At 39.1% G+C, this 21066-nt stretch overlaps 2 protein-coding genes across 4 annotated transcripts in view; one reads left to right on the top strand and one right to left on the bottom strand.

Annotated features, from left to right (window-relative positions):
• Positions 1-4151: 4151 nt before the first annotated feature.
• On the top strand, positions 4152-13928 carry DIMT1 (DIM1 rRNA methyltransferase and ribosome maturation factor). Of its 2 annotated transcripts, none has more exons than XM_047087037.1 (11): positions 4152-4316; positions 4641-4714; positions 6331-6417; positions 8506-8567; positions 8651-8744; positions 8831-8880; positions 9969-10092; positions 10474-10566; positions 11612-11676; positions 12452-12515; positions 13703-13928. In XM_047087037.1, exons 1-11 carry the CDS (start codon positions 4238-4240, stop codon positions 13811-13813), a joined length of 903 nt encoding a protein of 300 aa, XP_046942993.1. In that variant the 5' UTR covers positions 4152-4237; the 3' UTR covers positions 13814-13928. The 2 variants fall into 2 exon arrangements, with proteins under 2 accessions (XP_046942993.1, XP_046942998.1); XM_047087042.1 differs by having other exon boundaries at positions 4215-4300.
• Positions 13656-21066, bottom strand: part of KIF2A (kinesin family member 2A) — a 68180-nt gene continuing 60769 nt past the window's right edge. For both annotated transcript variants that reach the window (XM_047087015.1, XM_047087025.1), the window contains exon 20: positions 13656-19037. In XM_047087015.1, coding sequence (XP_046942971.1) covers positions 18952-19037 — 86 coding nt within the window. In that variant the 3' untranslated portion in view covers positions 13656-18951. The remainder of the gene's footprint in view (positions 19038-21066) is intronic.

Below are 21066 nucleotides of genomic sequence, written 5' to 3'. Positions count from 1 at the left end.
GATGGTAGCCCTCCCCATTCTCTTTCATTTCTGTAGAAATTCCTCAACATACTTTATTTTATTGCAGAAAGCTTACCTTTGGTGTACATCAGACTTTCCTGGAGGGTTTGTTAAAAATGCATTTGCCAGGGCCCAATCCTATTCTGATCCAGAATGTTCAAGGTGGGGCTTGGAAATGTAAATTTTCATTATGTGCTATATTAGTTTGCTTGGGCTGCCATAGAAAAAACCACTAGAGGGGCGCCTGGGTGGCTCAGTCGGTTGAGCATCCGACTTCAGCTCAGGTCACAATCTCACAGTCCGTGAGTTCGAGCCCCGCGTCGGGCTCTGGGCTGTTGGCTCAGAGCCTAGAGCCTGCTTCGGATTCTGTGTCTCCCTCTCTCTCTGCCCCTCCCCCGTTCATGCTCTGTCTCTCTCTGTCTCAAAAATAAATAAACATTAAAAAAAAATTTTTAAAGAAAATACCACTAGAAAAGTTGGGGGGCTTAAAGAATAGAAATATAGGTCACCTGGGTGGCTCAGTCGGATGAGGGTCTGACTTCAACTCAGGTCATGATCTTGTGGTGTGAGTTCAAGCTCCACATCAGGCGATACCATCAGCCTATCAGTGTGGAACCCACTTCTTCAGATCCTCTGTCCCCCTCTCTCCTCCTCCTCCCTTGCACTCTCTCCCTCCCTGCAAAAACAAAAATGTATTTTTCACAGTTCTGGAAGCCAGAAATCCAAGATCAAGGTGTCAGCACGGTTGGTTTCTCCTAAGGCCTCTCTCCTTGGCTTATAGATAGCCACCTTCTCCGTGTGCCCATAAGGTCTTTTCTCTGTGCACACATGACCCTGGTATCTGTGTATACAAACGTCCTCCTTTTAAAAGGATACCAGTCGTTGGATTAGGGCCCAATTTAGTGATCTCATTCCTGCTTGATCATCTCTTTGAAGGTCCTATCTCCAAATATACATACATTCTGAGGTACGAGAGATTAGGGCTTTAACATATGAATTGTGGGAGGATACAATTCAGCCCATAACATGTGCCTTAGTGTTTCTGATGCAGGTGGTCGAAGATTCATGTTTAGACAAACACTAATTTAGACTCTAGGCAAGGGAACTGTGCACAGTCACCTCCGTCCCTTTGTTTTCTGTGGCTTAAAAGATGTAGCCTCTTCTAGGAGGGTCTTGCTATTTTACGCCTAAAAAAATAGCATTTGGCTATCATTTGGTTTTCCATCCTTACGGTCTACCCTATTTACTCTTTTTTTTTTTTTTTTTTAAATTTTTTTTTTCAACGTTTATTTATTTTTGGGACAGAGAGAGAGAGACAGAGCATGAACGGGGGAGGGCCAGAGAGAGAGGGAGACACAGAATGGGAAACAGGCTCCAGGCTCTGAGCCATCAGCCCAGAGCCCGACGCAGGGCTCGAACTCACGGACCGCGAGATCGTGACCTGGCTGAAGTCGGACGCTTAACCGACTGCGCCACCCAGGCGCCCCTACCCTATTTACTCTTTAGCAAAAGCAAACAGGGGACTTCCTTTTTGCAGAATCCTAAACTATGAAAAGAGGGATTCCATCTAAGACACAGACTCACCCATGAGTTTAATGCTAAGCCACTTTTTTTTTCCAACTGGTAGAGCTATCTCCCCACTGCAAAATTTCAAGCTCTCCCTGGCCTATCCATATGAATTCTCCTAGCAAAACCTGCACCCCTCTTTCTTTCTAGCATACCATTGTAGTTACCTTCACAGTATCTCCTACCTTCAAGCTTTCCTCACTCACTGTCCTGCAGTTAGTTGTAGCACAAATGGCCAGAGTGTGAGATGTACTGTGAGTCACTTTTAGATTTGTGCCCGAAGGTCTCTGATCAAATTATCCCCATCATGGGAGTCTCGCCCCACCATGCTATATAAAATAACCTCTCCCACCTACCCTGTTGATCTTTATCTAGCTCCTCTGCCTTGCTTTTTTCACCGCATGTTCATCACCACCTTCAGAATGTCTATTTTCCCCCCACTAGAGGGTAAGCTCTGCTTTGTTTTGTTCACAGCTGTATACCCAGAGTGCAGAACAGAGTGCAGAACCCAGGAAAATGAGCATGTCCTTGAGGTGATCTTGCATTTCTTTTGTGAAGTAAAAGGCAGGGCCTTCTGATGAAAGGGAACTGGGGAGGTGGTAGGCAAGCGGGCCTGAGAAGAATTCAGGTTTGAAGATCTTTTACGGAGAATGGGAGAGGATTAGAGGAAATTCAAAAGCACTGGCTGCGCAGGGTTCAAAACCCAGCTAAAAGTGGAGCCCATGAATATCTCCTACCTATGGTACTGTGTGATGTCCCACAATTCTCACAGCCTGGAGAGGAGGAGAAAATGCAAAATGGTTACTTTGATTCTACCAATACTCCTTGGCGTAACATTTTCGGCCATTTGCAGTAAGCCCCTATTTACCTTTCCTATTAATTCCTCAGCTATACCACGTTTCTTTTTCTCCCTTACACTCGTTTATATCTTCGCTTTGTGAGTACGGTTTCCTCTGAATTCCCAAATTTGCCCTTGCTAATTTTTGTCTTTCAAGACTCCACTCAAATATTGTATTTTGAAAATGTTCCTCACTGTGCTATGATCATACCTTTTTTCTTTTTTTTTTTTTACAAATACACAATCTTTGGAATACAGATGCATCTGTCATTTACTGTGTGAACTTGAGCAAGGTATTAATTTTTTTAAAGGTAAGCTTTTTTTTCTTTTTTCTTTTTTTAGCTTGTTAGAACAAGTTGGAGAGGAGCAGAGAGAGAGAATCCGCAGCAGGCTCTGCACTATCAGGGCAGAGCTGGATTCAGGGCTGTATCCCATTAACGCTGAGATCATGACCTGAGCCTACCAAAATCAAGAGTCAGGCACTTAATTGCCGGGCCACCCAGGTGCCCCAAGATATTAAACATTTTTATCCTTCAGCGTCCTCATCTGTAAAATGGATATAATGATAAGACCTATTCCAGAGACTTGTTTGAAAAGATTAAATGAAATAATGTACCCAAAATATCTGGCATGTAATTGAACACCAAATGGTGTTATTATTGTAATAACTTGCATGTCTCCCTCTCTTGACAGAAGGTTCCCTAAAAGCAGAGATCACGTCGCTTTTTATTCCTAATAGTTGACCCAGTACCTGGAATAATGTAGATTCTCCAGAATTGTGTAATAAATTAATCATTAGTGAAATGTCATAAGTAGTTGAAGATGCTACTAAGGTTATTAGTTTTTTACTGAATTAGAATAACAGCGAAGAGAGGCCAACGCTGGGGAACGCACACGTGTTAATTTAGCAAGGAAGAGGCAGCGCTGGTAATTCAAACCGTTTCATCAAGAAAATAGAGTACACACAAAAAAATAAAAAACGTGGCCAAACAGATGTGGATCTTGTACGCACGGAGCCTACAGTCAGATACACTGTACTACAACAATACTCAATCCATACTTACTACATTTACAGCGTTTCGGACTTTCTGCCTCTCGCTCCCAATAGAATAGACTGAGAAGAGCGGTTTCCTGTATAAACTTTGAATCTCCAGCACCCAGTAGAGTTTAATAGTTGGAGCCCGATAAACATTTAGGTAATTAATGAATGGCACAAAAAGGAAGCAAAGCAACTTTGTTAACATTGTCGGAGCTCCTCTGCACAACCCAAGAGGCGAACTCGCTCGCCCCAAGAGCAAGCTCCTTATGTCGAGATCTTAGGTTTCCCACCCCAGAATTTGCTGGGAAACAGGAGGGAGGCGCATGACGGAAAGACACCTTTTTTGGATTTCAGCGATCCAGGACCTGGCTTGAGGGAAACATCCACAATCCTAAAGGCCTCGCGTAATTTAAACCTCCTCCACAACGGGGAGATCACCACCCCAAAACTTACTTAACAACTCCGCGCACTTAGGCGAGAGACCCGCTTCGATTCTAAACTAGCCAATCCTAACTGCCAGAATCGGCGGCGCGGTGTCTTCTGGGATCTGTAGTTTCTCGAGTTTAGGATTTCCGCCTGCTCATGACTACAATTCCCCGCGACCACTGGGCTCAAGGTCGTTCCCCTTTCTGGGGGCGGGGCCCAGGGCGAACAGGGGCCGGGCCCTCCCCCATTCCCCACGTGGCGGGGAGTGGTGCAGGCCCTCCTGGGGTGGCAAGTTCCCACGTGTAGTGCGGGGTAGCCGGCTTTGGTCCTCTCTGATCTCCAAGGCCTGTAGGTCCGCGCCCGTGGTGATGCCAAAGATCAAGCCGGGGACGAGCGGCCGCCGCCGCGATCGACTTAAACAGAGCCGGGAGGTGAAGAGCGCCGGAGGTGGGGACAGCCGGGAAGGGGCTATGCTCAGGTCCGATCACCGGGCAGGACATAGTCGGGGGCGCGGGCCCTGATCTGGGCCGGGACTGTGAGGCCGGTGGCGCGGCGCTCTTGGATCGACGGCCGCAGGCCTTGCGCAGCCTCTGGCTTCCTTTCCTGCAGAAGGGGTGGACTTGAACAGGGTGTCACCTGGGCTCCTAGCATGACGTTTGGTGCCTCTGGTTGGCGCAGACACCTTCCCCCAACCACCCTGCATTCTTCTCTAGGACGGTCTAATGTCTACTTTTCGTCGGGAAATTAAGGCTCTTCCGTGTTTTCTTCCAGGACTCATGTTCAACACGGGGATTGGGCAACATATTTTGAAAAACCCTCTCATTGTTAACAGTATTATCGATAAGGTGGGTGTGGAAGAGGAAAATGAGAGTTGTGGGCTTATTGATTTTGTTCTTAGGAATACTAAAACGCACAGAGGATGTCTGTCACAAAACAATTGTTCTGTAAATACTTGTGGAATGAATCGAAGAACTGTCTAGGATTCACAGACTGTCTTTGGCATGATTTGCTTTGTTCTGTAGGTCTGGGTTTCTCCTGCCTCCAAATTCTTTCTGTAGATTATTTACCTCATAGGTAGACATTTGGACTTGTTCAGTTCCACATTAGTATTATTACTCTATGCCTAATCACTTTTTCTAGACACCGTCTATCAATTTTTGTTTACTCCAGTGCCTAAAAAGATGTTTTAATGACAGCTTGGGAAGTTTTTTTCCCCCAGAGAACCTTATATGGTACAATCCAGTGCCTCCTGTATGGGTTATGGATGTTCTCTTACTATTCTGGATGATTGGGTACTAGAACATGAAATTTATGTGGTACAGGATATTTTCACGGTTACAAAGGAAGCATCCCAGAGCTACAGAGAGAGCATTATGTATTTAGAGAATCTCATCTTGACTTAGTGTCATTTGCAAAACGAAGGCCTAATGTTTTAACCTTTTTGGCTCATGGATTTCCTTTGAGCGTCTGATGAAAGGTGTGTACCCAGGACACTGCAGCTTTGTACATACAAACACCCAGGTTTGTGTACAATTTCTAAGTATTCCTATCCCTGAAACTATACTGAGTTGAAAATTGAGAAATGCTGGTACAACATGCTACAATTATCAGGCAAGCTCTTCATATATAGTCCTTTCTTGTTTGAACTTGCTGTTAGTGACAGAGTTGGTGAAAAGATGCTGTTGGAATCATTTCTAAGATAGCAAACAGAAAACCATTCCCAGAAAGAATAGCTATTCCTGCTTTTCTGATTCCTAACTGTTTTCTGACTCCTAACTGCCCCAACTTAAAACAGGTGATAGAGGGGCACCTGGGTGACTCAGTCAATTAAGCATCCAACTTCAGCTCAGGTCATGATCACACAGTTCATTGGTTCGAGCCCCGCATTGGGCTCTGTGCTGACAGAGCCTGGAGCTTGCTTTGGATTCTTTTTTTTTTTTTTTTTTTAATTTTTTAACGTTTATTTATTTTTGAGACAGAGAGAGACAGAGCATGAACAGGGGAGGAGCAGAGAGAGAGGGAGACACAGAATCTGAAACAGGCTCCAGACTCTGAGCTGTCAGCACAGAGCCCAACACGGGGCTCGAACCCACGGACCGTGACATCGTGACCTGAGCCGAAGTCAGATGCTTAACCGACCGAGCCACCCAGGCGCCCCCTTGCTTTGGATTCTGTCTCTCTCTCTCTCTCTCTCTCTCTCTCTCACTGCTCCTCCCCTGCTTGTGCTCTCTGTCTCTCAAAAATGAATAAACGTTAAAGAAAAACAACAACAGGTGATAGATTTCCACTTGCACCTAACGTTAAAGAGAAAATTTTGTTAAGCACATAGATCATGAAGGACTCATAACAGTGGAGTCAGAATAAGATCTCTTAACCATATGCTTTTAAGCAAAGATAGGTATAAATTAAATGATGTGTTCATATGTGCTAGTAAAGCTAACGTGGTCGTGCTTGCTCGCAGGCTGCCTTAAGACCAACTGATGTGGTGCTGGAAGTTGGACCTGGAACTGGCAATATGACTGTAAAGTTGCTAGAAAAGGCAAAAAAGGTAAAAAGGGAATTTTGTGTTTTGGTATCAGAAATCATTATGTCGGCAAGGTCACCTGGTTTACAAATAGAAATCTATTTTTAATTAATTGCTGTTATTTTAACAGCAACCCTTGATCCTTTGCTAAAATCTTTATCTTTAAAAATATGGGCAACGGGCGCCTGGGTAGTTCAGTCAGTTAAGCATCCAATTCTTGATATCCACTGAGGTCATGATCTTGTGGTTCGTGGGATCGCACATTGGGCTCTGCACTGATAATGTGGGGCCTACGTGGGATTCTCTCTTTCCCTCTCTCTCTGCCCCTACCTTGCTCAGTCTCTCTCAAAATTAATTAATTAATTAAAAAACACATATGCAGGATGTAGGCAAGATGAGTGAAAGTGGTCAAAAGATACAAACTTCCAGGTATAAAAAGAGTAAGTCCTAGAAATGGAATGTACAGCAGGTCACTATAATTAATAACATGTATATATAATATATATATAAATGTTTTTAATATTTAATTTTGAGAGAGACTGAGTGTGAGCCGGGGGGGGGGGGGGCAGAGAGAGAGGAAGGCACAGAATCTGAAGCAGGCTTCAGGCCCTGAGCTGTCAGCACAGAGCCCAATGCAGGGCTTGAAATCATGAACTGTGAGATCATGACCTGAGCTGAATTTGGACGCTCAACCGACTGAGTCACTCAGGTGCCCCTATATATATATATATATATATATATATATATATATATAATGTTTGTTTGTGTATTTATTTATTTATTTTGAGAGAAAGAGAGCGCACAGGGGAGGGGCAGTGAGAGGGAGAGAGAGAGAGAGAATGAATCCCAAGCAGGCTCCGCACCTTCAGCACAGAGGTCAGCATGGGGCTCCAACTCACCAACCATGAGATCCCGACCTGACTGAAATCAAGAGTCAGACACTTAACTGACTAAGCCACCCAGGCACTCCTTTTGTTGTATGTATATTTTAAAGTCGCTAAGAGAGTAGATCTTTTTTTTTTTCTTAATTGTTTTCTTTAACATTTATTCATTTTTGGGAGAGACAAGAGCGCAAGTGAGGGAGGGGTAGAGAGAGAGGGAGACACAGAATCGAAAACAGGCTCCAGGCTCTGAGCTGTCAGCACAAAGTCCGATGCAGGGCTCAAACCTATGAATAGTGAGATCATGACCTGAGCCGAAGTCAGACGCTACATCGACTGAACCATCCAGGTACCCCAAAGAGAGTAGATCTTAAAAGTTCTCATTACAAGACAAAATTTTAACTGTGTGTGTGGTAATGGATGCTAACTAGACTTTTTCAAAATATGTACATATTGTGCAATATAAATATAGGCTATGCTATACACCTGAAACTAATAGAATGTTATATGTCAACCATATCTCAATTTAAAAAAATGGATTACAAAAAAAAGTATGGGATCTATCAGTCAGGAAAATAGAACCCATGTTAGATATTTCAATACAGGGTATTTGATAGAGGGAATTAGTTACAAAGTCGTTAGGTGACTAAAAGAATAAAATGGAAACACTGAAGTAACCCAAAAATAATAATTACGAAGAGTAGCTACCGCCTCTAGGCTCCAAGGGACAAAGCAAGGAGGCTGGAGTATTGGGTGCTAGAGGAGCAGATCTGAAGAGCTGAAGCATGAGTCTCTGAGATTGGGATACTGCCTGGCTGCTGCTGGTACCTTCTGTGTCTCAGTTTCCAATTAAATGCATCCAAAATTTCAAAGTGGGGTTAAGGGAACCAGTACACATTAGTGAAATACCCACAGGCCAGCAACAGCCAGAGAGTTACTATCCAGAGGCCTCAAGGGGCACAAGGAGGGAACTGTGTTACCAGAGCCCAGTAAGAAGGGGAGCCGTTGAACAGGTGCCACTCAGAGTAGAGTCTACTTATCTCAATGGTGGGGGGTTTTTTTGTTTGAAACAGTAGAGTATAAATGAAGGAATATTAATGGTAGAATTGGGGAAATAAATTTAATTCCTCTTAATCATGTAAGAGTTATGACTGAGATAACAAGATTTACACTCCATAATTTACCCCCAAATATCGTTTTTTGTTTTGTGTTGTGTTGTTTTTTAACATAGGTAATTGCCTGTGAACTTGACCCAAGACTAGTAGCTGAACTTCACAAAAGAGTTCAGGGCACGTGAGTATGCAAGTTAGAATTAGAGTGCATTTCAATCTTGTGAAACACTATCTTTTTTAATTGCTTTTTTTCCTTATTATTAGGCCTCTGGCCAGCAAACTTCAAGTACTGGTGGGTGATGTGTTGAAAACAGATTTGCCATTCTTTGATGCCTGTGTGGCAAATTTGCCATATCAGGTATGTGTCCAAATTGTTGAGAACATTCTACAAACATACTTCTGTGGTGTGTCTTTCTCAGAAGTAACTCGTGAACTCTCTTACAGATCTCTTCCCCCTTTGTCTTCAAGCTGTTGCTGCACCGACCTTTTTTCAGGTTTGTGACAAAAGACCAAAATTACTGCCATATCTTGGGCCAAAGATGAAACACAGCCAAAGATGAAATTCAATTAAAAAACTGTTGGAGAATCAAGAATGTGTTCTGTAGAAAGTATCTATTTGTACGGAGGTCTTTCTTTCCTTTTTATTCAGTTGACATAGTTATTTGGGGGAGGTGTGGTATAAATCCCGCTTCTGAGACCAGGCAGCCCTTCCCTGTTTTCTAATACGCTTTCCATTAGTCCAGGTCAGACTTCTTTTATTACCTTATGTCTAGACAATTGCAGTGGTCTCCTAACTGGTCTCTAGCACGATATGTAACAGGGGTTTTCAAATTCCAAGTCAAAAACCCTTTAGTAGTTTAAATTTCTTGAGTCATGACTGTCATTTTTTTAATGACATGGAATAGAGTATATCAGAGAGCATGCATTGCATGTGGCCCAGGTGATTATAATTTTATGAAACTTTTGCTTGAGTTACATAAAAACACATATAATACAGATAGTTGTGGCGTGGCCTGCAATGTCAAAGGTATTTCCTGGTCTGATTCATTGTCAAAAAAATTTGAAAGTCAAAGCCCAGCTTTGAAGGTGCTCTTCTCCAGTTCAAGAGCCTCCGAAAAGCCTCCCCATTGCTTGCCGAATAAAAAGTCCACGTTCCTTACCTGTTATATCCGGAGGACGCCAACGTCACAATCTGTCTCTCCTGCCTCTCCTTCCATAAGGGTGTTTGCTACCCTATAAATACCACTGGGCTCCTGAGCCAATTTTGTTAGTTTGGGTTTTGTTTTCTTAGCAAGGGTAATGGACTCGGGCTTATCTGAAATACTTTCTCATCTGATCACCGAGGGCTTACATACGCAAGGATTGGAGGTGCAGCCATTATCAAAAGAAAAGCCAGATGGATCATTTTATGGTAATAAAGCTAAAGCTGAAACTGTTGTGCCTTCTCAGCAGCTGAATGAATTCTCATTAACCACAGATCTTGCACTGCTATTTCCCACCTAAGACAAGTAATTGAAGTTAAGATACGTTTACAGTTAAAAGTGACAATTTTCCTTACTCTTTTCTACTACTGTCTCTTCAGATGTGCTGTACTTATGTTTCAAAGAGAATTTGCTCTCCGACTAGTTGCAAAGCCTGGAGATAAATTATACTGCAGACTATCAATCAATACACAGCTGTTAGCACGTGTGGACCATCTGATGAAAGTAAGTGACTGTTAGTGAAATAATATGGCTTACCTCATCCTTGAGCATCTAGTTGTGCCTTCTGTGAGGAAAGCATATTTAATCACTAATTTAAAACCGTATTTGAAAAAAAAGGAGGGAGGTGCCTGGCTGCCTCAGTTGGTTGAGTGTCTGGCTCTTGATTTCGGCTCAGGTCATGGTCCCAGGGTCATGAGATTGAGCTCTGCATCAAGGTCCGTGCTGAGAATGGAGCCTGCTTAAGCCTCTCTCCCTCTCCCTCTCCCCCTTCCTTGCTCCTGTGGGTGCATGCACATGCGCTCTCTTGCTCTCAAAAAAAAAAAAACAAAAAACAAAAAAAAACCAAGCAGTTTTTGAGAGGATTCCTTATTTTCTGATTAATAGGTTGGAAAGAACAATTTCAGGCCACCACCAAAGGTGGAATCCAGTGTCATAAGAATAGAACCCAAGAATCCACCACCACCTATCAATTTTCAGGTGAGATTAAAATACTAGGTCATTCAATGAAGTCGGAAAAAAGACCAAGCTGGGAGATGTGTGTCTCTAGCAGCAGAAAATATTGAGTCAACCTAAATGTCCAAGCAGGAAAATGCTAATTATGACATCTGTGTAATTGAGTAGATGGAATAATTGGATGTAAGATCATTGTGAAAAGCACAAAAAAGCATGGAAAATGTTTGCAAAAAGTGCAGATTAGAATGCTATTGCAGGGGTGCCTGCCTGGTGGTTCAGTTAAGCCCCTGGCTCTTGATCTCGGATCAGGTCATGGTCTCATGGTTCATGGGATTGAGCCTCATGCTAGGCTCTGCATTGACAACTTGGAGCCTGCTTGGGATTCTCTCTCCCTGTCTCTCTGCTGCCCCTCTCCTGCACGTTCTCTGTCTTTCAAAAAAAAAAAAAAAAAATAGAATGCCAGTGCATAATTGCATACTAAAGAGTATAACTATGGAAAACCTGTATCTACTTGACTTATTCAAATAAAAATTTGAATAAACAAGATAGAAAACAAGATAAAATAAAAATAGTTGGATTTGAGTAATCTTCTGGGTAGCAGTTTTTAATCAAAATTCATGTTTCTGCAATTAAGTAGTTAGATAACTGGATGTAAAACCATACTGCGGTCGGCTTGGATGAAAACATGATTTCTTGTGTGGTCAGTAACCAATGGTAAATGGACTGGTTAGTTACCTCTTCTGGGTTGTTTAGGGATGTTGCATAGGCTATATTCTAAATCCTATTTGGAATCATGTTTTTTGAAAATGGTACTTTGATTTTAATAAATGTCACATTCTTTATTCAGATGTGGAATAATTTTTTTTTTGATTTTTAAAATTGAGGATAAAATATTCAGTGAAGTGCACAAAAGTGCAAAAATCAAGTACATATCTTACTTTTTTACACATGTCAGCTAGATCAAAATACAGAACTCCAGAAGGTTTTCAGTTTTATATATTAAAAGACAATACCTAGAAGACAGGCAAGTTTTGATATTTTATAACAAATGATCCATTTTCTGTTTCAGGAATGGGATGGCCTAGTAAGGATCACCTTTGTTAGGAAGAACAAGACACTGTCTGCGGCATTTAAGTGAGAATTTTTCTTATTTATGATATATGAAGGACTATTGCTGTAGAAACTGCTAAGTATTAGAATTTGGTAACAGATACCTGAACAGATATCCTAAAGTGTAAAGATTATCCGTGTCCAGATACATTTTACCTTTCACACTAACTTGGTACTCTGGGAGGCAGGAAAATTTAACAAAGAACGTTCCTAGGAATTTGGAATTCGATCAGGTTTTTTGGCAAAACGGAAAAAAAAAAACCCAAAAACGGACCACACATCTGTCTCATTTTTCCTTGGAAAAATGGGGTAGTGGGTCCTTTCCACACCTATGAAAAATTGATGATGCAATTTTATTAACCTGGAAAAAATTTTGTAAGAGCAATTTGAGGCCTAAGGGAAAAAAAGAGGTTCTGAAAGCTGTAATTTCACTTTTTTTTTCTTTTTGAGGTGATGTTTTGTGGAGAGTCTAGAACTCCTTTAAGAATTTCAAAAAGGGGCACCTGGGTGGCTCAATTAGCCATCCAACTCCTGATTGCAGCTCTGGTCGTGACCTCATGGTTCATGAGATCTAGCTCAGCATCGGGCTGCCACTGACAGCATGGGACCTACTTGGGAAACTTTACCTTTTAAATATAACCAGTTTGTGGTTGTTTCACAAGTTTAAATATTAACACCTTTTTTAGTCCCTTAATTTTACCATGTGGAACATAGATTTAAATTTATAATAAACTGAAAGGAAATCATTTATAATCTCTGATTTTGGAGTAATAGTGGTATCACTTCCTTTATATTATAGGTCAAGTGCAGTGCAACAGCTTTTGGAAAAAAACTACAGAATTCACTGTTCGGTCCATAATATTGTAAGCAAAAAAAAGTTTCTGTGGTCTCTTTGGTTTCGATTTGCTGTGTTTCAAAATGCCCCTCTACTTCTTACTCCTTTTCATCGCTAGCTTACTAATTTTGCACATTCCATGTGATCCTTAAAAGTGATATTTAACTAACACAACCTTAATATTGAACCCTAATATGTCAGTATTGCGGTATATTCTTGGACCAGAGCTGAGCAGCCTGGATTACACCACTAAGCTTAACTGTACAGTTGTTCTTAGACATAAAAAGAGATTCAGTTGACTCGTAATTTTCTTAAAGCTTTAGGCATGTGTAGTTTGTTCGGCTCAAATTATGTACCATTCGCTATACTCTGAATTGTGATCATTCCTTGTTTGTTGCTCACGTAGCAATTCCAGATTTAAAGTTACCATTCTATAACTTTTTTTTTTTAATCCAGAAATTGGCATAATTAGAATAAAGTATAGGCTGAATAGATTTTTGGTTATGAGCCTCTTTATCATCATTATCTGTGCAACATTTTCTTTAACCAATGTTGTATGTGGGTAAGCCCACCTACACATAACTATATAGTAATTATGTGATGTCTGATAATTTTTTAATTCAAATTAAACAGCAGAAAGATAAAAGCAAATTTCCATTGTATTTTTGGACTCAGATCTTATATAGCTTAATATATTGCTACCTTCAGTTTCTCTTCTTATGGACAAAGTCATAAAACATCATTAAACTGGATTAAGAAAAATATTTGGAGAAAAAAATGTGGTATGAAATATTTAATAGTCTCAAAGTTTGGAGATATCTCTTTGAGAAAATTTGGCTGGTAAAATTAAATTTGTGCCAAGAAAATGTGAGATTATTTTTAAAGGAGTAACACCTGCTTTAAAATTTAGTTTGTAGCTTGATTTATTTTGTGACATAAAGTACCTTAATCCTGAAACTGACCATCCAGAATTTTTAAGAAAAGGGGGAGTATACATGAGTAACTCATCCAGTTTTCTGAGTATCTGGTATGCACTGAAGAACCACCGCATAACTGGTGGTCCGAGTCTTATTAACTGTACAAATAGGCTTTCAAACTGTCGTAAGCAGATAAAGGTGACTATTTTATCAGTTACTGAGCTAAACAAACAAAAAAGAGTCAACGTGACTTCATTAAAGATATGTTGTTCATTTATTCTGAATCTTATATTGATAGATAATACCAGAAGATTTCAGCATAGCAGATAAAATACAGCAAATCCTAACCAGCACAGGTTTTAGTGACAAGCGGGCCCGTTCCATGGACATAGATGACTTTATCAGGTAATTACATTTTTCTTTTTTCCTAAGGTGTTTACATTTCTTTACTGTGACACCCTCAGATTAGAGATTTAAAGGCTTTTAAGCGGTATAAGGTGCTACCTGGAGTTATTGCATAGCACTTCCATGGCATGGAATAGTATTTGGTGTAGAAGATGGAGGCTAGTTAGTTGCAGCAGAATGAACATTTTAAGAACAGTAATAAAGAACAGTCCGAGCCTGGAGATAGCCTCTGTGTCAATGTGTGTTGTGGTGTGTGTGCTCCTCCCCTTCAGCCTCTTCCCCCAACTCCCATTCATAGTTCATCTTAATGTGTGTCTTCATAGTAGCCTGGAAGGTAGAAGAAGCATAATGGATATAGTTGCATCTCATTCTTTTTCTCTGATGGGAATAGCTATTGTTAAAACAGATCCTACACATGAAATAATGCCAGTTTACAATCATACCTGGTTTTCATTTCTAACCAACTGGTTTAATAAAATAGTTACTTGTTTTGTAGACGGAGGCAAGTTCTACACACCTAAAATAAAAGAAGGGTGTCATAACTATCTGGGCAATGCAGACCAAACTTTGTTTTCCTTAAACAAGTAAGTGGTATGAAAGCAAAATAAGGCTTCAGTTACCCAGGTAGTTATTAACCTATACTCACAGTTTTCAATCACTAAAACTGATTTCCTAACTAATAAACCATCACTTACTGCACAGTTTTTGCCTATTTTAGCCAATTCATATTTAAAATTTCCATGTTCTAGGAGCTGAATAAAAAATGAGGATAGATTGTTACCAAAGGAATTGGTTTGACTTTTCTGAGCTGGAAACAGTTCTATATAACTAAGACAAATGGGGTTTATATTTTACATCTACAGGCTAGCAGAACTACTGAGTCTTTATCAGGGGTTAGTCATAGGAGTTGAAATTATTCATAAGAACCGATCTTCCATTTTCAGACATTCGAATCCATCTTGAACTGTCACCATCCTGAAAATAATCTCAGGTCTAAAGAAATATTTCATCTTATTTTCTTTCATTCTCACCAAATTTCTTCAAGGTTATTAAGCATATGCAGTTTGCTAACTAGGATCCAATAAATACATTGGTATCCAGAGAAAAGCAATGTGTCAGTACTTAATTTGAACCTTAGTAATAGTGAGCCCAGAGAGGAAAAATGGACATGGATGATTAGCCATTCATCTCTCTTCAGTCTCCAGTTCCAAATAGCTTCACAAGTGCCAGTGAGCTCTTATGCCTGGATAGTGGAGGTCTAAGATAATTTGGTCAAATTCACCATGACTTAAGACATACAGGCTATGACAAAAGAGGCACCAAAATGATGTGATTTTTAACCAATATATATCTTAGAAATTTAACTGAAGAATAAAGTTTCTTTAATGACTGGTGTTAGGAGTGGGTGGGTTTCAGAGGTTTGATGTGTTTGTTTTAGAATTCATGGTACAGGAACTATGCATTGTTATAGGTTATAAATTATCTTTTCAATACCATCTCATTTTGGTTTCTTTTTTCAGATTGCTACATGGATTCAACGCAGAAGGTATACATTTTTCTTAGGTATCTGGAAAAGAGAATTTTCAAGCCCAAGAAAAAGAAACTGCAATTATACATTTCTAACAGAGAAGATAAACTATGCTTTTGCTCCACTGGAACACTATGTGCTTGACTAGTTTTGATTTAATACTACCACTGTCACCATTTATTACTCTGAAGTTTTATGGTAGTAAGTCAATTCTAAGTACCCAAGTTTTTTTTTGTTTTTTTTTTTTTTTTTTGGTTTTGGTGTTTTTAATATTTAACATAGGGCAGGGTCCAGTCTCTACACAGTAATCTTTAAGAGCCGCAGGCACGCACAACTTTACACTTAAACTTATTTCTAACAGTTTATTGTATAAAGATGTTACTCTTCTATTTTCTATGTTATATATTACCATGAGGGCCTCTGTAGGCCTTTGTCCCTCAAACAGTCAGACAGTTAAAATATGCTTAACTCAAGTTACATATTCCCCGTACGATTTCTTTTTATTCATGTGCACAATAAAACACTTGTTTCTTATTTTGCTTCTCTCATTTTTTCTGTTCATCTTATACACCTTCTATCTCTGCCCACACCTTTAAGCTGTCCTGTAGCATCATAAGCTACTTCACAGTTCTGGATAAGCGTGAGTCTGCTACTGCCACCGTGTGGTGGTGCCGGGCACATTACTTCTAGACAGGATTTCGTCAACTGTGATAACAGGACGCTCAACCAGGATGAAATCAACTATAAGATAGTATGGTTTTTTTCTTGGGGAAAGCCACTGGTTTAACGAAATTCTTAAGGGTTTTGTAAATCAAAACCGGCTATGAGGTTAAAATTCTGCCCTTCAACTTACTTAAAACAAAAAAAATCTTAACCAGCCATTTTCCCAGAACTACAGGCTCCCAGTGTTCACATGACTTACAGAAAATTAAAAGTTCCAGTACCTTTTCACATACTGTTCTAAGCTATTTTTAAAATGTTTTCAAGTTTTAAAATGTCAGGTTGAGAATTTTAATAGATACCATAAACAAGTCTTAATTAGCTACTATGTTTAAATCATTATTAATGTCCTGTAATAATTACAGTAGCTGATAATTTATATGAGGAAATTAACAAAAATATCTTAATAATTGGCTTTTAAAAAACCTAACTTAATAGAAAGATTGCTTCCAAATTATTTTAACAAAGGTACACTGAGTAAACCTAGAAGGGAAGTTGTTTGCCTCAACAGATTTTTTTGGAAATCTGGATTCAGAGTGATATAGTAAAACATTCCTATATAAATACTTTTTAATAGGAATATCAGCTTTCAAGAAGTCTGAGAAAGTCAAGAATGTTTAATCCAGATCCAAAAATTTTTTCTTTAAATAATACTGCATCAAGCCACTTTTGTTACATAAATATTAAATATACCTCAAGAGCAGGGTTTTTTTATTATCACAAAACTACTTACTTTGCAAAATTCATTTGTACCATCTCTATCCTTATAGGAAAATTTTAAGAATTTATTCAGCTTTCCCTCTTATTTCCTCTTCCCTCATGAACTGACTTTTAGTCCCTTTTCTGACCTTCAGTTTTCCCTATCTGTAAAACTGAAGGATTGGATTATAACCACCAACATCTTTTCTGGTATCAATTTTCTATAGACCTTGATCACTTATCAGAATGAAGCCATTATAGTATAAGGCAACATATATGAACATAAGGAGACCTTCCAGAGATAGTACCCATCTTACTTAATTAATAAATTAAGATGAATCTGCTGTGCTTTAAAATGAGCAAGTTCACATCTCTATTGTCCTCTGAAGGTTGGTTAGCCTCAAAAACTACCTTTTTAAGCAGCTGCTGCAAAGTCCACAGTAACTGCTCCATTCTTTCTCTTCTCTTTGAAATAAACACAAATAGAACGTTATCTTACAACTGCAAGAAAACCTGAGTCCCTTCCAAAACAAAGGTGATTGTTCTGAAGTAAATTATCTCTAAAACTCATTCCATAGATATCATTTATTAATAAGCACATTGTGAAAATCTACATTTGTTCTAGATTTCAAGTTTACAGAGGAGCATTTCACCATGGTGTAGGATTTCCCACAACTACTCTCTGGTTTCTATGAACAATGAAGTAGGGAATCTGGCTCATGTGACTCTCTATTCATAGCTTCCCTTTGGCCCAAATGAATGAGCATTAGTTCCTTAGAGTAAATCAAAACAAGACATCCTTGGGAGACTTTTTGTTGTTAATCTACTCCTGGACTCTAACCTAGGAACTAAGGGAAAACTCCTAGAGAGATATATAAATCTTTTAACAAAATATTTACATGAAAAGTGGCCAGTTTTCTTCCTCGGAGTAGCAATCTGTAAAAATAGTGCCACCATTTAAAAAGCAGCATACCCTAGACCAATTTATTGGTGAGGATTTGGTGATTCTCACCAAATAATGATGAAATATCACATAGTAGGTAACGGATGGGGCTTGCGTTAGATCGATCTGCCTTTTAAGGCAAAGTCAACTCTTTTTAGCTTAATTCTTTTTCAAGGGAGTGATGTACTGTCTACACTTGGCTTAAACTAACAGTTCTATTATGGACTACTTTCAGTGTACATGTAAATATTCATGCATCAGAAGCCAATTTCCTTTACCAGTACATTTAAAAGGTACATTTTGGGGGTGCTAATGGACACTTTAACTTAAGTAATGGTATTGGTAAGGATCAAATTGCACTATTAGTCCTGTTAATACCACACTGGAACACACACTGCATATATATATGTATTATCCTAAGATAAAACTCTTCTCAGAATTTCATTACTTTTTATTATACACCAACTAGTTTATATTTTAGTTCTTTACAAAGAAAATGCTAAGAAAATTATAACCACATTATATGGTTGTAAAATCATAATTCCAGATTTCTTTACATATAAGATGGAATGGTCCAGCAGCTATGTCCACTGTCACAGACTTTAGTTCCATTCAATGATATGGCACATCCTGCAAAATTAACTAGTCACACACAAAAAATGTCTCAAATACAGTAAAAATGTACACACAATAAAGGTAATTTACAATGACAATTAAGGAATGTAATTTATCTTGGCTGTGCTTCAGAAATTGAGGGTCAAAAGCCTTAGTCAAGGCACAAAGCAGGAAGAGGTGAGCACAGCTGTCTCTAGGAGTGGGCAAGGTATGTACAATCACTGATGAGGTATGCATGCACTCAAAGGATTTAAAACTGCTCAGTCTTGCTACGAAAATTCAACCGAGTTAAAAGGAAATGCTGTGGCTTCCCCCTACTATTCACCTCTGGATCAAGTCCACAATCTCACTTCATCATACAGAAAATAAAATTGGCAAGGATCTCCAAAAGTAAATCACTGTTTGGGTAAATGAAACAAAATGCTTCACTATTCCCAATCTTGGTTGTGCCTCGTGGACTAGAAGCATTTTGTAGACAAAGGAGTGTTTCACAAAATTGAAATGTCATTCAGGTGAAGGGACAAGACATTTTCCACAGACACTTAAAATTTCAAACTTTCAAATGGCCCTTAACAGCTGAACCACTGTATGTTACAGTAATGTGGGTTCTGGGGATCCTCTAGCAGCAAATGCTGATTTAAAGGGCACGGGGTCTCTTCGGGTTGATTTGCTTGCTGGCCTGTTCTTCTTCTTGTAGAGCTGCACGAAAAGATTTCACTTTATCTTGGAAAAAAGAAAAGAACAAGAGAGTAAGTACTGCATCGCATGCAATACAGTATATAATTTCATGGGTCCTATCAAGTCAGCTGTCTTACTTCATAACATTAACTAACGATCTTTCCTTCTGTTCTTTGCTGTCCAGAAACTCAGAACTAAATACAATAGTCAACTAGAGCAACAGTTTCATTATCCACAGATTCATGAAATTATGTTTTTTTTCTATACCTTGACCTTTTTTGATCTGCTTGGTACATTTTACAGTGTTCAATTTTAGTTTATCTGAATTCCTTTTGGAGTGTAGACAGGCTAGATATGTGTGTGTTAAATGTGTATAGTCATGTCTAAAAGAACACTGAGTCTTTTTGTTTTTCAGTACTCCGTACTGAAGCCCCAACGTGGGGCTCAAAGTCACAACCCCGAGATCAAGAGTCACATGCTCTACTGACTGTGCCAGCCAGGCACCCTTCAGTCTTATTAAACTATAGACATTTCCTTCCTCAATATATTAAGAAGCTTCTATACCCAATGCCTACTTTACTCAATTAAGCTATGAAATTTCAAAAGCTGTTTGAATTTTTAAAAAGAAATGTTATTTTGTACTGGAAAGGGAGACAGGGGCGGGGGATTATAGCACAATACATTTTTTGGTCTTACAATTCTGTTTTACTCTTATGTATTAACTCAGAGTCACATAAGAATAGGAAATAGGTAAACTGACAGGCAAATAACAGCTGTGAAGATGAGAAATATCTCATCTCCTTTCTTTAACTGCAGGTGATGTTTCCCACCAACCCCCCCCATCTGATAATATCTAGACATTTCTGTTTGTTTCAACTGGGGTAGTGACCACAGTCCTCTTGTCAACAGAGACCAAAGACACTGGTAAGCACTGTACAATGCAGATGATAGCACCCTGAAAAATTACCCAACTTAAAATGCACTAACAGCACAAAGGTGATGATCTTTAGAAGAAAAGATTCAAGGTGGAATCTCAATTTCTTTCCCCCCTTCAGAAGTACAGGGGTATTTGAAAAATTAACTCTTCTGAAATTTAGAAAGGAATTTAAGGACTTCTGGATCTCATACCCGCTAAGATAAAGATAAAAGCTCTCATACTTCTTATATACCAAAATTATCTCTGAAGGGCAAAAGAATTTTTTTTCTAAGAAAGGACTGAATAATACAATAGCTAGACAGTAATTTCTTCAAAGTTATGGATATGCTTGATATACATAAATACCGAGAAAATTAAGGAAGTCAACTGAATTGAATACCACATGTTACAGAGAAAAAAATTAGAATTATGATCTGTTCTGAACAGATAAGCTGCTTGTGAGTTCTGACAGATTAGAAAAATGATCAAAACACTTTAAATCAAAGCTTGAGTATGAAGAACATGAAAAACAAAAATAAATTTTAGAAATCCTACATTTTTACAATTCTGAATTGGGTAAATGGTCACTGCTGACTCTTTATAGATTATTTAAATAACCAACTTCACAAAGACCCTACTTTAAAAACTTAGCCAGTTTGGTGCTAAAAACTAGCTATTTCAATTGGGTCTCACTCTGCATTTCACACACACATGCACAGATGTCCATTCGCATATAAATGGGAGACAACTAATTTGCCAATGCCTAAGAAATAAGCACATACAATAAATGCATTTCTGAAGCTACAGATAACCTAATTATAAAAAGCCAAGAAGACAAGGCATGTGGGTAAGTCACATGCTTCTCTCATTAGCAAAGCAGAAAGAATAGTTGCTGAAAGGTCTTGAGTTGCTCAAGGTCTTGAAACCTTCCCCCTGATGTTTTAAAACAAGTGTTCAAAGGAAAAACATGACACGGATGCACAGAAAAGAGATGAACGCAGACAGGAGGCTGGAGAAGAGATGGCCCTGAAAAGACGGAATCTAAGCAAAAGCATTCTGAAAAGCACTGGCCGATCAAACTAAAAATCTGAATGAAGTGTATAAAATTTACAAATTTGTTAAAATACATTTCCCTCTTTAATCATAATATGCTTTTAT

Source organism: Lynx rufus, unplaced genomic scaffold (assembly GCF_022079265.1).
Source record: "Lynx rufus isolate CCGP_SWC_20201006 ecotype Redwood Valley unplaced genomic scaffold, mLynRuf1.p SCAF_1, whole genome shotgun sequence".
NCBI lineage: Eukaryota > Metazoa > Chordata > Mammalia > Carnivora > Felidae > Lynx > Lynx rufus.
This window is presented reverse-complemented; position numbering and strand designations above follow the sequence as displayed.